This window comes from Crotalus tigris, unplaced genomic scaffold (genome assembly GCF_016545835.1).
Source record: "Crotalus tigris isolate CLP2741 ecotype Arizona unplaced genomic scaffold, ASM1654583v1 scf7180000017623.1712378, whole genome shotgun sequence".
In the NCBI taxonomy this organism is placed as follows: domain Eukaryota; kingdom Metazoa; phylum Chordata; class Lepidosauria; order Squamata; family Viperidae; genus Crotalus; species Crotalus tigris.
In genome coordinates, this window is record NW_024096518.1 from 541,913 (window position 1) to 560,619 (window position 18,707).

The 18,707-nt window shown below is 39.9% G+C and overlaps 2 protein-coding genes across 8 annotated transcripts in view; one reads left to right on the forward strand and one right to left on the reverse strand.

The window, feature by feature from the left end:
- Positions 1–18,707, forward strand: part of FRRS1L (ferric chelate reductase 1 like) — a 244,869-nt gene that overhangs the window by 179,307 nt on the left and 46,855 nt on the right. The window contains exon 6 of one of the 5 annotated variants that reach the window (XM_039332066.1): positions 14,344–14,464. The exons of the other annotated variants lie outside the window; for them this stretch is intronic. Within the exon in view, the coding sequence (XP_039188000.1) occupies positions 14,344–14,394 (51 nt within the window). The 3' untranslated portion in view covers positions 14,395–14,464. Of the gene's footprint in view, positions 1–14,343; positions 14,465–18,707 lie in introns of those variants that run through there. 5 annotated transcript variants of the gene reach the window in all.
- The window catches only part of MOCOS (molybdenum cofactor sulfurase), a 252,233-nt gene continuing 242,756 nt past the window's right edge, over positions 9,231–18,707 (reverse strand). For all 3 annotated transcript variants that reach the window (XM_039332021.1, XM_039332031.1, XM_039332014.1), the window contains 3 exons: positions 14,383–14,509; positions 10,764–10,868; positions 9,231–9,499 (listed from right to left, as the gene is read on the reverse strand). In XM_039332021.1, coding sequence (XP_039187955.1) covers positions 9,362–9,499; positions 10,764–10,868; positions 14,383–14,509 — 370 coding nt within the window. In that variant the 3' untranslated portion in view covers positions 9,231–9,361. The remainder of the gene's footprint in view (positions 9,500–10,763; positions 10,869–14,382; positions 14,510–18,707) is intronic.

Genomic DNA, 18,707 nt, shown 5'->3' on the forward strand with positions numbered 1-18,707 from the left:
CAGAAAAGACAAAATAAGGGAAAACTGGAGGAAGAATATAAGACACTTGAGAAAGAATTACAGAAAGATACACAAAACAAAAAGATTAAAAATTTAATGGAACTGAACAAACATAAAATGAACTTACTAGAAAATGAAGAAGTGGCAATGAAAATAAAGGCAGCTAAGCAAACCTTTTTTGAGCATGCAAACAAACCAGGGAGATGGTTGACATATAAAATTAAAAAGGAGAAAGAGATATATTAAACAATTGGAAGATGCTGAGGGAATTTTACAACATCAAAATGAAGAAAAGAAAATAATAATTTGGGAATATTATGAGAACTTATACAAGCAACAAACAGTTTCAGATGATAGGATAAAACAATTCTTGGAAGAAACAGAGATACCTAAAATGCCGGAGAAATTTAAAAAGTTATTAGAAGGGGAAATAACAATGATGGAATTAATAGAAGCAATCAACAGACAAAAAATGGTAAAACACCAGGACCGCATGGACTACCAGCAGAGCTATATAAGACATTGCAGGAAGTATCAGGCAATGTAATGTTGGAACTTTATAATGAACTTCTTTCTGAAGCTAAGATACCAGATTTGTGGTCCGAAGCTCTTATTACTCTGATACCAAAGGAAGAAACAGAAATACAGAAAATGAAGAACTACAGGCTGATTTTCCTACTGAGTGTGGACTATAAAATATTTGCATCAATAATGGCGGAAAGACTTAAAAAGTTTTTAAATGAATTTATACAATCGGATCAAAATGGCTTCTTACCCAAAAGACAGATTAGAGACAATATGCGAATTGTATTGAACACATTAGAATACTACGAAACACACCCCAAGAAACAGATGGCATTGGTGTTCCTGGTCGCACAGAAGGCATTCGACAATGTGAACTGGCAATTCATGATAAGCCAATTTCAGACTATGGATTTTGGGGAGAAATTTATAAATGTAATCAAAACAATTTATAATAAACAATCAGCCAAAGTAATGATAAATGGAGATATGACTGAGAAGATCAACATTATGAAAGGAAGAAGACAGGGATGTCCCCTATCTCCACTGTTGTTTGTTCTGACATTAGAAGTATTAAATAGACGTATAAGACAGAATAATGACATAAAAGGGATGAAAATTAAGAGGGAAGAATATAAGCTACAAGCATTCACAGACGATTTAGTATTTATTTTGGAGGAACCATTAGAGACAGGACCTGTATTAATAGAACAAATAGAAAAATATGGTGAGGTAGCGGGGTTGAAAATTAATAAAGATAAAACCGAAATGTTAGTGAAAAATATTACTGAAAAACAAACAAAAAAAAGAACTGGTGGGAAAATTAGATATACAGATTGTAAGGAAGGTTAAATATTTAGGGATCCACCTGACAGCAAGATGCACGACAATTAAAGAGAATAATTATCATACATTGAAAAGACAAATTGAAGTAGATTTGGATAAATGGAAAAATGTACAACTATCATTAAGGGAAAGATTGTGATAATCAAAATGAATATATTACCACAATTATTTTTGTTTTCAACAATACCAATAAGATTAGATAAGAAATATTTTGAGGGGCTTAATAAAATAATCTTGAAATATATTTAGCAGGAGAAAAAAAGGCAAGGATTAAACTAAAAATGTTACAAGATACAAGATTGAGAGGTGGGTTTGGTCTACCTAATTGGGAATTGTACTATTAGGCTGCAGCATTATCATGGATGAGAGAATGGATCTTACTGAGGAATACAAGATTATTGACATTAGAAGGACATGATTTACAGATGGGATGGCATGCTTTCATATGGTATGGAAAAAACAGAATACATAGCTATTTCCAGAGACACCATATAAGGAATTCTTTATTTGTGGTCTGGGAGAAAGTAAAGAGAAAGCACTATTTGAAGATTCCAAATTGGCTCTCAACTATGGAGGCGCTAATACACCCCAATATGCTTAACATGGGAAACATGATAAGATATAAAGACTTACTAACAGATATGCGGGAGTTGAAACCAAACCACCATTAGAGCAGTGGTTCTCAACCTTTTTAATGCCGTGACCCCAACCGGTAGTAAGTCGAGGACTACCCAACCGGTAATAAGTCAAGGACTTTCCCTGCCCGGGTGCACCGCGCATGCGTGGTGCTGCTCCCTGTGCCGGCCAAGGCGTAGCTGGCAAGCGACAGAGACGGAGCAGGCCGACCACCGGCTGGGCCACCAGCTGGTCCAGCCCAAGGGAGGTAAGGCACCCACCGGGCCCCACGCGTGCCAGCAACCCTCCCTGCACCCGCCGGCCTCCCACCTCCCACCCCTGGCCCTCTTTTACTTACATTTTTAGTAGTTGCTCAGGAGGGAGGGGTGGAAACTTCCAGACAGCTTGCCTTCGCTGCAGACAACTTGCAGCACCGTTTGCAGAATGGGACTTTTGGCGGGCTCAGCAGGGCAGAGACAGCCTGGACAATTCCTATTGGCTTTTGAAAGCCAATAGAATTAGACTCTATTCCAGAGAGTCTATTCTATTGGCTTTCAAAAGCCAATAGAATAAAAGGGAGTAGCACAGCTAAAAGGAAAAAGGGAAAAAATGGCGGACTGCGTTGTTTGGCGACCCCTGTGAAATGGTCATTCGACCCCAAATGGAGTCGTGACCCACAGGTTGAGAACCGCCGAATTAGAGGAACAAGGAATAAAGATGGATTGGTACATGAGAACGCAAATACAATCTAGATATGAAAAAGATGTTAAAATAGATGGTGTTAATTTGGGGACAACAGAGTTAGATGAAATATAGGAACGGAAGAAAAATGGATTTAAAAAATGTATAGTTATCTACTACATATGGAGTTAGAGGAGGAACAAGTGAAAGAGACAATGATAAAATGGACAAGGATTTTTGGATACACAATTGAATTAGATGGCAATAGCTATGGGAAAGAAACTATAAATTGACAATGGCGACTGCGTATAAAGAAAATACGTACAAAATGTTTTACAGATGGCACGTCTCCAGAAAGATTAGCTAAAATGTTTAAGGACAGTCTATGAAATGTTGGAGATGTCATCAGATACCAGGTTCCTTCTACCATATATGGTGGATGTGTGTAGAAGCTAAAACTTATTGGAATATAATTAGAACATGGATAGAAAAGATGATACAACAACGTATAGAACTAAGACCAGAAATATTCCTGTTGGATATTCTACCATGGAAATACAATAAAGAGAAAACATATTTAATTATTGATATAATTACAGCAGCCAGGATTGTGTTTGCACAGAATTGGAAAGCACTGAAAGCCCCCCCAGAGGGAGAGGTGATTGGGAAAATACTGGAATGTGCAGAAATGAATAGACTAATAATGACGATTAAAGATAAGACAAGAGTCAGACTACTATGAAATCTGGGGAACTTTTTATGATTGGCTGAAAAGAGAATACGGTTAAAAGATAGTTAAATCAATTTAGATGGAAGAAGGAGCAGATAGGGAGGGAGACCCAGGTGACACAGAATTGAATAACTGGAGATTGTATAAATATTTATAGAAGTATATACCAAGAAGGTTAGATAAATAGAAGTATTAATGTAAGAGAAAATTAATCTTATTGTATATAATACAGATAGGGAAATTTGGAGAGAGGAGTTGCTCAGACATTATCCCTGAATTGTATCTGAAGAGGGATGAGAGGGAAGAGAGGAGAGAGAAAAGAGTAAAGGAGGGGGAAGGATGTAGGAAGGTTGGAGGAGAAGTGTGGAGAAAGGGGGGGAGAGTGGTGAAGGAAAGAGGAGAGAAAGAAGAGGGAAGTGGGGAAGAAAGAGAAGAAAGGGAGAAAGAAGGTAGAGAAGGAGTGTGGATACAGTGAAAGGGGAAATGGGCGAGCAACACCAAAAGTCATGTATATGTATTTATTTCACTTTATTAAAAGTATCTTATATATAAGAATGCAAAAAGAATGTATGTTAACATCTGATAAATATCACGGTATATATATGGGGGAGAGTTTGGAAAAAAAATTTAAAAAAGAAGAAAAAAAATACCATCATTCCAGAAATTCTTCTCTAAATTGAGTCAGCTAGCTGTGCCTGACCACACTTATAGATGGATTTTAAGTTTTCTAACAAACAGGAAGCAGCAGGTAAAGCTAGATATTACTTGTTCAAGGGGCTAATTGCTAATTGCCAGGGGTGTGTGTTCTCTCCATTATTCTTTTCTCTCTATACCAATAACTGCCTCTCAAAAAATCCCCAAAGGAATAAAGCAGGGGCAACTAAAATCTAAATGTTGGGCTTCTCTCCAAGAATTCTACTCAGCATTGCATATGATCAGGCCAAAGCTCTTATTAAATAGGATATAGAAGGCACCTAGCTCCAACTGGACCTGGCCAGGTCCCCAACCTTTATTGACAATGAATACAAAAGGTATTTTGCCTTGCCCATTATATACTTATTCAATCTTGAAGTACCGAGCCACCAGAGGGCCTTCATCCTTTCTTCTGAGCTTTTCTTGAAGGCAGATGCAGAAAAATTTTCCACCTGAAGGGGCAATACCTCTGTGACTTGGACTCTTGTGTATAGAAATAACAAAGCACACAGTGCTTATACTATAGATATTTCTACTAATCTTATCTCATCAATATAGTGTTGCTAGGTTTTTTGCAGAAGTGAAAAAAATCTGTCAAATGATGGCCTATGCCTCAAACCTGACATAATGATTTGTTAGTTGCGTGTTTTGTATTATATTGTTATCTCCCTATATAATTTTTTTTAGATTGCTGGTTTTACATATATGTTATAGTTTTTTAATTTTGTGTATTTTGTATTTTTTTAACTTTTCAAATTCTTGCTTGTTTGTATTCTACGCTTCCTATGCTGGTTTATGATCATAATAAAATTTGATTGAGTTCTATTGTTATACCAATTACTGAACGATAGGTCATAAGTTGAGGCCTTTCTACACCACAGGTGTCAAAACTCAATCACGTCACATAATGTATCGTGACGGTTTGAAATTTTTTTGCCTTTGCAAAGCCAGAGTGGGCATGGCCTCTGTGTGTCACATCTGGCCCAAAGGCCGCCAGTTTGACACCCCTGATCTACACATTAAAATATTGGGACCTTTTAATTATTTTTTTGTTATAGTTAAGAATTGTGATGTAGAAAGTTAAATTTTATACTTTATATTTATTTATTTTCAGTGTTTATATGCCGCCCAATCCCAAAGGACTCAGGGCGGCGTACAAAGTTAAAACAATGATAAAACAATAAAATAAAGCAGTCATACTGCGAGTCCGATCATATCCCGGCCCCCCGGGGACATCAGCCCCAGGCCTGCCGGAACAGGAGGGTTTTAACGGCCTTCTTAAAGGCCGGCAGGGTGGGAGTAGTTCAAACCTCGGGGGGGGAAGTTGATTCCACCAGGTCGGAGCCACCACAGAAAAGGCCCTTCCCCGAGGGCCCGCCAGCCGACATTGTCTGGCCGACGGGACCTGAAGGAGGCCCAATCTATGGGACCTCACCGGTCTCTGGGAGCTGTGCGGCAGAATGCGGTCCTGTAAGGAACCTGGCCCGATGCCATGAAGGGCTTTAAAGGTGATAACCAACACCTTGAATTGCGTCCGGAGACCCACAGGAAGCCAGTGCAGCTCGCGGAGGATAGGTGACACGTGGGCGTACCTTGGCGCGCCCACAATCATTCTCGCAGCTGCGTTCTGAACCAACTGCAGCCTCCGAACGCTCTTCAAGGGTAGCCCCATGTAGAGTGCGTTACAGTAATCCAGTCTTGAGGTGACAAGGGCATGAGTGACTGTGAGTAAAGCCTCCCGGTCCAAATAAGGCCGCAACTGGTGCACTAGGCGAACCTGTGCAAAGGTCCCCCTGGCCACAGCTGATAGATGTTGTTCCAGATTTAGCTGTGAGTCCAGGAGGACACCCAAGTTGCGTGCCTGCACTTAGGGAGGTAAATTTGCCTCCCCCAGGACTAAAGATGGACCATCCAGTTGGCCGTTGGGAGGCAAGACCCAGAGCCACTCGGTCTTGTCAGGGTTGAGTCTAAGCCTGTTCACCCCCATCCAGACCCTCACATCTTCCAGGCACTGGCACATCACGTCGACTGCTTCACTGAAAGGACACGGGGTGGAGATATATAATTGGGTATCATCCGCGTACTGATGATACTTCACCCCGTGTCGCCGAATGATCTCACCCAGCGGTTTCATGTAGATGTTAAAAAGGAGGGGGGACAGGACCGAGCCCTGAGGCACCCCATGATCGAGGCACCTAAGGGTCGATCTCTGTCTGCCCGCCAACATTGACTGCAACCTGTCAGAGAGGTAGGAGGAAAACCACTGCAATACAGTGCCGCCCACCCCCACCTCTCCGAGACGACGCAGAAGGATACCATGGTCGATGGTATCGAAAGCCGCTGAGAGGTCAAGAAGTACCAGGATAGAGGAATGACCCCTATCCCGGGCTTGCCAGAGGTCATCGGTCAGTGCGACCAAAGCAGTCTCAGTGCTGTAGCCGGGCCTGAAACCAGATTGAAAAGGGTCCAGATAATTGGTTTCATCCAAGGATCGCAAGAGTTGAGATGCCACCACCTTCTCTACAACCTTCCCACAAAGGGGAGGTTGGAGACGGGACGAAAGTTCTTCAAAACAGCTGGGTCCAGGGAAAGCTTCTTGAGGAGGGGCCTCACCACCGCTTTCTTTAAAGGTTGCGGGAAAGACCCCTCCATCAAGGAAGCATTATCGCCTGGAGCCAGCCTCGTGTCACCTCCCTACTGGCAGAAACCAGCCAGGAGGGGCACGGGTCCAATAAACAGGTGGCGGCATTCATTGCCCTCACGGCCTTGTCCACTTCATCAGGGGTCACAGGCTCAAACTCACTCTAGATAATATGACTAAGACCAGCCCCTGGCAACTCGGCTGGCACTGCCCAGTCAGAGTCCAGGTCTCTCTGAATCTGAGCGATTTTGTCCGAAAGAAACTGAACAAACTCCTCAGCTCTCGCCTGCAAGTTCCTCCGCCTCCTCCACCTTAAGAAGAGAGCAGGTCACCCTAAACAAGGTGGCCGGGCGAGATTTTGCAGACGCAATAAGTGCGGAAAAGTGAACACGCTTTGCCGCCCTTATCGCCACTAAAATCATAAGATAGGCTCTTAAAAGTGATCGTTCAGATTCAGAGTTACTGGCCCTCCAACGTAGCTCTAGACGTCTTTTGTGGCGCTTCATCTCCCGGAGCTCCTCAGTAAACCAAGGCGCCCTCCGGGGACCACCACCACAGAGAGGTCGCAAAGGCGCAATTCGATCCAGGGCCCCGGATGCTGCCTCATTCCAGGCTGCAACCAGGGACCCGGACGAGTTGTGGACAAGGGAGTCAGGTATTTCCCCAAGCTCCTCCTGGAACCGATCTGGGTCCATTAGGCGCCTGGGGCGGAACCACTTAGTCGGCTCCCTCTCCCTGCGATGGGGGAGTGATGCTCTGAAGTCCAGCCTCAATAGGAAATGATCTGTCCATGACAAGGGCGAGGTCTCTATTCCCCTTAATTCCAGATCATGTCTCCATTGCCCCGAGAGAAACACAAGGTCGAGTGTGTGACCACCCCTATGGGTCGGATCCTGAATTACCTGGGTCAGGTCCATGGTTGCCATGTAAGCCATGAACTCCTGCACCACCTCTGAGCGATCGCCAAGTGATGGTAGGTTAAAGTCCCCCAGTACCATAAGTCTGGGGAACTCCACCGCCAACCCGGCTACTGACTCCAGCAACGCAGGCAGGGCTGTTGCAACGCAGCTGGGAGGTAGATACGTCAGCAGGAAGCCCAACTGAACCCGTGAATCCAACTTCAATAGGAGGGACTCATACCCAACAACCTCCGGGGCAGGAATCCCACGAGGACTCAAGGACTTCTGAGCGATGACTGCCACTCCCCCACCCCTGCCCTGATGTCGAGGCTGATGAAGCACCACAAACCCGTCCGGGCACATCTCCGAGAGGTAAACACCCCCCTCAGGGCCCAGCCAGGTTTCGGTTATACATGCCAGGTCCGCCCCGCTGTCCAATATTAAATCACGGACAAGGGGGGCTTTGCTGACAACGGACCTGGTATTAAGCAACAGCAGCCTACAATTAGGGCCCTGTACTCCCCCGTCACCAGTACTACAGGATGAGCCTTTTGAGGGGCCGGAACAAGGAATCGCTCTAACATAGCGAGTCCTCGTTCCCCAAAGATGGCCTGCCCCTCGGCTCCTGCCATATCTGCCCATCCCAGTCATGACCGGGATGCTCCGACCTTCTCTCCTCCCCGGAGTACCCCCACCCTCACCAGCCTTCTCCCTTCCTGACCGGACTCGCTTTCCATACAGACCAAGCCCAAGGGTAAGTCCTGCCCCCCCTACTTTTGCTATTGCACTCAGCAGAGGGGGTACCAGGCTCCACCCCCGACTCCACCATTCTCATACCCCAAACACTCAATGCACATTCACACTCAATTTATATACATGTTAATGTTAAAATCTTAAGAGTTTTGGATTTTTTGCTGATAACTGGATGGAAGAAGAAGATGGGTTATGGGATGAAAAATTTTATATTTATTAGCTAAGAAAAGATTATGCAATTGCTAATACTTGCCATGATGAGGGGAAATAGCTTTCTTAAGGAGGGAGGGAATTTCTTTTTATACTATTTTTCCTTGTTTCTTTGCATTTTTCTCTTTTTCTTTTCTTCCAGTTTGTATATCTTATATTGTTCTATTAAAACTGTATTATTATATAAAATTATACAAATAAAATTATAAAAAATAATAAATATAATTATTTCCAGTAAACATTTGCTAGCATAATTTTAATAATAATGCAACTTCTTACATCCCGATTTAGTAGAGCTTCTCATCTTCCTAGTGAGTATCCATAACCATCCTGATACCATCTGCTGTTGTCTCCTTGCTTTCATTTGTTTTCCTTCCTGTTGTATTTTGGTTGGGATGGCTCTGGAAAGAGCAAAACTGGGCAGAGTATACCAAATGGGTATAGGCATTCATTAGGAAGTTAAGAAGCTCTACTAAATCAAGATCCAAAAAGCTGCAATGCTATCTAATACAAAAAAAAACCTGCTCTTATTGGGAATGCTGATGTGTGGGCCGAATAGCTATTCTTAAGCAGCCAACTTTACATTTAACATTGTATTAAATAATTGCTGTATATAAGAATTACATAAAGATATAAATAATTGCAAGAAAGAATGCAATTTTATTAGATTTAATCAAAATTGCTCAAAAATAATCACAGCATACTACCCATATTGAGGACTGAAATTTCAAAACAAACATGAGCTCTTTGCAAAACAGATATATTTGCTGCTTAGGCTGATTTATTCTCTTCTGTTGAGGTTGAAGATGTAGTGTTCTTTAATACAAGTATCTCAGATCCTACTAACAAGCTATTAGGAAGGAAGAATTGTGTCTCAGAGTGATTTTCCAGGTATATTCCAAAGTTAGTCTGAAAAAAAGATACAACACATCATCAGCTTACATGATGAAATCAAGACTTCCAGAACTAGACTCCAAAAATCTAGACAAACATTAAATGAAAACAAATAGTTTGATTATTGCAGTCTACTTATAGTAGCCATAATGAAGTAGATTATGCAATATCAACCTGCAGTTCTCCTGCATTGGATAAATAAAATTCAGGAACAAAGATGAATATACTAGATAATAGAAAAGGAGATCCACATTTTAAATGATACTTACAACCATTTTTATTTTAAATATATTCAAATTTATGCTGATTTTCTAAGTGAATATTATAATATTTGCAGTGGCAATAATTATTCAAAGACAAAATGGCCTCCCTTTGTGTATGTATTCTAGCTGAATTTAAACACACACACGTTCAATTTGATTTCTGCATTCCTGCAGATAAATAATGGCTCCTTCCTATTCATTATTTCTATCATTCTCTGATTTTGTCAGATACCACATTTCTGACCAAAAATGGTACCACCTCCAGAGGTTAATCTGGAAAATTTAAGAAATTGCCCAGAATTTTCCTCAATATGTTTTATTAGAGGGATCCCATGGCTGAAGAAGGTGATACTCAAACTGAACATTTCAGGGTTTTTGTGGGGGGGGGGGAGTGGAAAAGCTTTACACAGAGAATTTAACTCTGACAGAGATAGGCAGTTAAGAAATAGTATAAATAAATGCGGAAATGTGTGGAAAATAAACAAACAAGCAAATAAATAAATAACTGGTTACTGCATGTATATAGCTCCTTTCTCTAGTTGGCTCAGTTATATTTATTTATGAAACCTATGTGCCACCCATTTCACCTACAGGTACTATGTGGCTTACAATCAATTAAAACAAAAAATAAAATATTTACAATAATAAATAAATTGAAAATGAGTTAAAATTAACAAAGATGGGAAAGAAGGGATCAAGATGCACATGGGCAGGAGGTGGGTTAGTCTGTTAACCATCTCCAGAATGACATTGTGTTCCCAGGCTAGGACAGGTAGTCAAGGACTACCTCTTTCTCCTTTGTTTGTACTTCCACATCATTAAATAAAATGATATTCTCTTTAGAATTCTTCCACTTTTTAAACCGGTCACCTTTGTCTTAAATATTCATTTAAACACTGTATAGATTAAATAATGACAAAAAGTTTAAGATAATATTTTTACAGTAAAGAAAACAAGCAGTGAAAGAAGAAGATTGGAAGATTGGATCATTAAAACACCAGTACTTGTATACTGACCCTTCTATCTCTAATGGATGACAACTTTTGCAAAAAATCCTTGTTTCGCTCTCCAGTTTGTTGATTAATGCAGATAACCAGGCATCTGTGACATGGTCCTAAAATCTGAAATTTATACAGAAAAAAATTCTGAAATATTACTCAGAAAAAATGCTGGGCAATCTAAGCAGGAAGTGTCTAGCAACTATTTTTGCTAGGATTGTGCCAAAGATCACCTAAACTATTTTGGTGCTGAATCAGCTTAGAAAGTGGTCAAATATGTCTTGATTCAAGACAAATGCTAACTTCTCCTAACTTAGTCAGATAATGGGGTATTAAAAGATAAAGCTTTCCCCTATCCAGTTGTGTCTGATTCTAGGGGGCTATTTCTTAGCTGAGGGAGCCAGCGTTGTCCAAAGACACTTCCATAGTCATTTGGCTAGCATCACTATACATCGAGGCACGTGGAATGCTGTTAGCTTCCCATTGATGTGGTACCTATTTACCTGCTTGCATTTGCATGCTCTTGAACTGCTAGGTGGGGAGGAGCTGGGGCAAATAACAGGAACTCACCCCATCATGCTGTGCATGGGTCTCAAACCCGGGCTATCAGCTTTTCAGCTGACAAGCTCAGCATCTGTCAGAACCACCAATTTCGGCTTGGCACCTTGCCAGCATTCTGCTATTGATCAGGGACTGCAGGGGGGAACAAAGGGGCAATAAAACAGTATTCTTTTTATTGTGGGAATTAGGATGGGGGGATTGACAGTTGAGGAAGAGTAGAGTGGTTTGGAATCTGGTTCATGCTGGCATGCTGGAATCTTCAAGGCCATTTGTCTTGAGTGTGGAATTTTATCAGCCCAAACTTCAGAGTTTCTCACAACATGCGGCAGTGCTGGAGTGGCTGTGCCTGACTGGACTATGGGGGGAGAGGGCTAGAGCATCTTTAACCACTGAGCTAACACGTCCCTATTAATAGGGTATTAAAAGAAACCTAATTAAGACAAAACCTTCATGAAATTTGACAGCCAGCCTGACCTTTCTCCCATTCCTAATCCAAGCTACAGAAAACATTATGAATTACTCAACAGAATAATAGAGTTGAAAGGAACCTTGGAGGTTTTCTAGTCCAACCTCCTGCTCAAGCCATTCAAAACAAATGGCTGTCTAACCTCTTCTTATCCTCCAGGGATGTAGCACCCATAACATCTGAAGGGAAGCCGTTTTTGATTAATTATTCTCACTGTCAAGAAATTTCTTGTTAGTTTTAGGTTGGATCTCTCCTTGATAAGTTTCTATCTGTTACTTCTTATCTTGAATTCTGGTACTCTGGAGAATAGATTGACCCCCCTCTTCTTTGTGACAGCCATTTAAATATTGGAAGACTGCTGCTGCTCTCCTATGCAGAGTAGGAGAATTCCTTAGCCAGCATGTCTGGCTGGGGAATTCTGGGAGTTGAAGTACACACCTCATAAAGTTGTCAAGGTTGAGAAACACTGCTCTAGCAAAAGTGTGCAATGGGAAGCTTATCACTGCTTATAGCTTCCTTAAGAAGACTGCTTATCTTTCTTGAAATAAGATGTCAGGACTTCATTAATTGATACAAAGCCATTCACAGCCTTCAGCTTATTTGCATTTCATTAAGAGTCATTCCTTATGAAAGGTTACTCTTGGTTTGATACCAGAGAACAAAAGGGAGAAATAGCTGAACAATTAGAAAGTGCAAATCAAGGTTGATCTACGGCCCTATAGTTTTTAAGGCTATTTATTGCAAAACCTAGTTATGCTGGTTGTCTCTCTCTTCAAGATGTTTTTCAACAAATTTTCTCCCCATTAATAGTTCACTATTTATTTATAGGCTGTGACCAACTGACCACATTGGCACACAAGACATTTATAAGGAGAATAGGACAAGAAAATCCTGCTGATGATGTTACCAGTTTTGGTAATGAAATGTTCAGAAATTATATTGAAACAAGCTTGGAAAACAAACCACAGCCAAAATCTAAAACCAAGCTACAAGTATTATTTATTATTTATTTTTATCCTAATTTGGTAAAAATAAAGCCTTTTTTAAAATTCAGCATAACAACTTAATGGTGGTAATTATCTCTAATTATTCTACAAAGTAGCATGTGTCAAATTACTAAATGCAAAGAAGCAGCTTTGAAATTTTAAAGGAAACAATTTTTAAAAAATGATATTTGGAGACTTATTGAGGCGGAGAAAGTTCAGGACTATACATTGTCTTTTATTTTTTAAAAAATAATACATAACATTTAATCTTCAATTCTTACACAAGTATGCAAATGAAACTTTTCCTGAATTGCATCTAATAGTGCCAAAACCATGTGTTCGCCATCTCTTTTTTCTTGTTTCTTAATGCTGCCTTCATCTAAGTTCTAGTGCATAACTGAGAAAGACTTTTGTCATTAGCTATATTAGTGTTAAAATAGTGTTTTCCTTTATCCCAACACAGATTTTGCTATGGATACAATGAAATATGATTCATTAACCAGTTTTCAAGGTAGTGTCAGGTAATATTAAGGGACAGAATCATCCCAGCACCAATTTGCATCATAGGATGGAGTAGTTATACCTTATCTCTTCCTATTTCTGAGTACTGTCTTTTGGTTCATTCTGATTTTGATAACAGGAGAGTCTAATTTTTTCTTCAGCTCTCTGAAGAGATTCCAAATTCAGAGATTTAGATCAGATTCAACTAGAGTTTTGAACAACAACCAAATTGTAAGAAGATTCAAATATTTTCTCTACTAAAAGGTGGTATTTGGGACACTTTAGCTTAGAAAAAAGTGAGGAAAGAACCTGACTGAAAGAATGTATAAAATCAAACATGAAATTTTAAGAATTCTTTTTGTCTCAAAACATTAAGATTAGGCATCATCCAGTAAAACTGACTGGAAAAAGGATTAGACAAGTATTCACAGTACTTTTTCACATAGTATAGGTAATCCTAGACTTACGATCAGTCACTTACTGACCATTTGAAATTATGACAGACCTACTGAAAGATATGTACAATTTTGAAGTTATAATGGCCAAACATACCTCTTGGTAATCTGGTCACATTTTGGGCATTTGGTAACAGGGTCACCTTTACATTTATCTGCAGCATCCTGCAATAACATGATTGCAGTTTTTGATGTTTTCTGCTGGATTCTGGTATTTACTTCTGGTTCCCGGCAAAAATTGCCCATTGTGTAAAATGGATTTGGCTTAATTCTCATCATAAGTTGATGACTCCTTGTACATGATTAACCTATGAATTAATTACCACAGGATGTGGTGACAGTTACTAACATAATTGATTTTGAAAGAGATTTAGATAACTTTATGAAAAACAAAGCTATTGATCTTGAAGATTCAGTGTTACCCTGGAGTTGAGAATCACATGTCAAATATCAGTTCCAGCGGAAAATAGCAAGATATGTTTGCAGTTTCTGTTTGTTTAATCCAACAAGATTAGTTTGAACTGTAGTCTATGCAGAAGATAAAGCAAGCTGCTCTTTTAATCTTTATAAGTAGCCAATATTATTTTCTAAGATCACTTTTGGTTTCTTGCATTTGTCTTTCTCATTAGGCTTTGCAAATACAAAAGAGAACTACAGCCATTCCATACTCTGAAATGTAGAGAACCAATGGCAATTTGATCCCACAAGTCTTCTTCAAATGGCTCACTCGTTCTGATAACAATGTTGGCCCGAAATCGATAAATTAATTCCTGAGGAAGAAATGATTCACCTAGGCTGTTTCACAGAGACAAAGAAAAAAATAATAGTTTAACTGGAATAAGACATAATTTTAGTTTAGTTAACTTAATAAAAGTATAGTTTATTATTTAAAATGTAATAGAGGCTAAGATATACAAGTCTAACTGTGAAAGAATATATTAATCTTTGGAACAATTGCAAATTAGAGGCAAAGTTACAATAAAAAGTCCACATACAAATACAAAAATAGTAAGTTTTAAATTGTTAATGCAAATGCTATTAGAAGTAACCCTCAACCTATGATAGCCTGCCCACTATGGGTACAACTGGTGAAAACCATGAGACAGTTTTGTTTAATGACATCCCTCCTTTCCTGATGTCACCATAAAACGAATGTGTGAGTTGTTAAACAAGCATTGGGTACTTCATGGGTGGGGGAGGTCCTGGGAGGCCTGCCACCCAGCTGGATCTATAAACGAGGCAGATAAGCAGCAAAAAGCCAAAAAGAGCCCAGCAGAGTGGAAGAACCTAGCCAGATTAAGGGCCAATGCCATGTTCCAATGGTGGAGAGGCTTTCAAACAAGCTTCTGTGTTTAGTTGGCCATCAGGAGACTGCAAGCCTCTCCTGGTACTTGCTAGGCTTTAAGGAAGCCAATAACCTGCATGCAAAAGTGGTAGCTTCAGGACAAGCTTTCCAAAAGTCTTCCTTGCTTAATTCCCTCCCTCTCCCAGAAACCCATATTTCTTCAATAAAGTACACAAGAAAAGCTGGGAGGGGCAACTTTTTTTATCTTTCTCTCCCCCATATCCAATTAGGTGCTGAAACCAAACCCTTCACCTCTGGCCACTGATCTCGATATTTTTTAACCATTCCATTTGCTAAATTTACTGCAAGTCTGGAAAAAGGTGACAAAATTTGTAAATTACTTACCTTGAGGAGTAACTGCCAGGCTGAAGTATAAAGGGAGGAAACAAAGCTGAAGAAAACATTCAGCTCAAAAGAAAAACCACTTTGACATAATGGTTTAAATCATCAGGCTAGAAACTCGGATACTCTGAGTTCTAGTCCTGCCTTGGGCAAGAAGTCAGATTAGTCATTTTGAACCCATCTCTCTCTCAGCCCTAGGAAGAGAGCAATTGCAAACCAGAACTACAACAAATTAAATTAGAAAAGTAAAAGTGAAGGCTTCCAGTTTTGATGTTGCAGCAATGCAGACACAGGCTCTCTCTTTTGCGTTTGATTTCACCCCGCTGGGGGACCCTGGAAAGAGTTGAAAGTCACCCCATAGAGATGGCAAGCAAGGATGGGGCCCTTATTGATTGCAGATGTGTGTATGTGTGTGGCAGCCCTCCTGTTTGATCCGATGAAGCCCTCCAAACTGGCAGGGGATAGACTGGCTACATTCGCGTAGCCAATCAGAAGCTGCAGTCAATGGAAGACAAGCAATATCAAGCAATCTTACAGCAACGTGGATGAAACTGGGTGAGATCTAAGCCTCTCTTTATGACTTTAAGACTTCTTCCTGAAAATCTGCCCAAAGCACTCTCTCCAAGGAGGGAAAATTCGTTAGCAAAGGAAGAAAGCTAGAGTAAGATTGAAGGAAACAGAAGCTTTGACCTATTAGAAGGGATGTTATATTACCAATTAGATGTTTGAATATGGTTAAGAATAGATTGCTAGAAATAGAAGTATTATTATTATAACTAGACAGATAGGATTTGTAATCAGAATATCATATCTTGGTATGAAAATGGAAATAAGAATATGGTAAGAACTTTGAATAAGAGAAGCTTTTGGTTACCCAAAAATAACTTGTTCTGAAGTTATAAATGATTGGGATATTTTAAACATGAATGGGGAATTAAAATTGAAAAAAGCAAAAATAGGATATAGACTGAATAAATGGACATTGAGTGCAAATACAATTAAGATATGCTTTGTTAGAAAGGATATTCTAAACTGATATTATTGACACTATTAGAAAAATGTAACAAATGTTGATAGGCAATTGTATATTTACTCACAACAATAAGAATTGTATTTGCTTAGTGTGGAAAAATGTCTATTACCAGAAGAAGAGAGGATGTACTAGAGACTGTAATATTGGATTTAGTTTGAAGAAGCTTACATGTACCATGGAATCACTAATGGACTCAGTCATCACGTTGTCTATTAGACACTTGATTGTAAAAATAGAAAATTAATAAAATATTTATAAAAAAAGAAAAGTAAAAGTGAAGAAGGAAGAAAGGAAAGAAAGAAGGAAGGAAGGAAGGAAGGAAGGAAGGAAGGAAGGAAGGAAGGAAGGAAGGAAGGAAGGCATACAAAACTAAAAGTACAATAAGAGACTAAAATATAGGTAGTCCTTGACTTATGACAATTGGGACTGGAATTTGTCATTGCTGTTAAGCAATTGTTCAGAGAGACGCCTACTGTGACTACTTTGCACAATCCCAGCACTCCCAGTTGCAGTCATTAACTCCAAGTTTTTAATCAAATAGAGCAAAAAGTGCTGTCTGCTGGATTTGAGAACAAAAGGAATACCCGATGGAAAGTTTTAGCTCCATGTATAGCTGAAACCTCTCTCAGATGTAGTCCTTTTGCTTTCAAATGATCTCACAGCCTACCAAGGGATTTCCCTTTTCTGCAAACCATGAAAGGATTTCAGCTCCCTCCCCCCCCCTCCACTTACAGACTTTCCTGTTGGCTTCCTAAGTTTCTGGGGAAGCTGGCAGAGAAGATTGCAAATGGCAAACACATGATTGTTGGGCACTTGGCAATCAGTCATAAATGTGAGCCAGTTGCCAACTGTCCCAAATACAGTCACATTACAACAGGGTGTTTGTGTGTGTGTGTGTGTGCAAATGTTTATGATGGCTGGAAATGCTTTCTGGGCTTTGTAACTTTGAATGATTGTTAAATGACCATTGTCATAAGTCAAGGACTATCTGTAGAAGAAAACAGAAAAAGAGCTAGGTATTAAATATATATATATAAAAAAATAAAAATGGCTTCTGGTATTTTTCATAATGACTATTAAGTACAATTATATTTTATCCTCTCTCTCTAAAGTTACTGCATGACTCTCTTCTTTCTATAATGTGTCCTGTCCATTATCAAATCACAGTTCATTTTTTCATTTTTATGCAAAAAATCCTTGAGAGGTTTCAGTCACTAATATTTGTACATGTTGCCTTTTCTCTAATCACCAATGCAAATCCTTTGTGAAAAATCTTGCCAGCTGTACAGGCTCATCTGGTCAGTCACCAGGAATGAAGACTGACTTGAAGGTGCATCTACTCATTCCCACACACAAAGGACTACTTGGTAGGTAGAAATAGGTGTAGAATGGAAAAGGGCTGGGAGATACGGAATGCCATCAGAGTGTTGATGGCAGGAGTTGGAGGGTGAGCTGCTATTTGGGAATGAGGTTGTGATATTCAGTTACCTCTTCTAGCTTTCCAGTCTCTTGTTGAATTTCTAGTACTTTAACATTGAGAGGTTAAAGAGAAGAATGGAATGACCAAGCCCTCAGACACCCTTCTATACCCCCTAACATTGATTGGAACCATCCACAGAGAAAGGAAAGGAACAACTGCAAAAAGTGCCTCACAATCCCAACCCCCAAAGCTGAGACCTCCAGAGGTCATCCACAAGCATAACCAATGCTATTTCAGTACTGTACCATGACTTGAACCCAGACTGAAGTCCAAGGATGGTCTCTTGAGAAGGAAGTGCCACTGCTTCTTTCAAGGCAGACAGTACTACCCCTTCCAACTCACTGTTTGCATCCAACTAACTTCCAGGAAGCCTTAATCAATCATAAGAGGCATAGATAGAGGACACAGGTGAGCTAACAGCCAAGAGGACCCAGCCCACTTCTTCAGGATCAACTGATTCAAATTCCTTTCAGATAATAGGGCTCAGTTATATCTTAGTCACTTCTAAAGGGTTTGCTCAGAATCCAACTCTAAGTGAAGTCAAGCAATTTTGTTTTTAGAGATTCTGAGCTGATTTCTCACAGTAGCCCTGCAAGAATTCCCGCATTTCCTACTTACCCAGGAGATCCCTCATTACTTAGAAAGGACCCAATCACCCAAAATGTGACTACTATTCTTATTTATAAAGATATTGAATAGCACTGCAGGGAAATTTGGGGCATCCCATTTACTTTGCAGAACCACTTACGAGCAATTTTCAGATGCAAATGTTCAGCTAGTTGCAAATTTAATG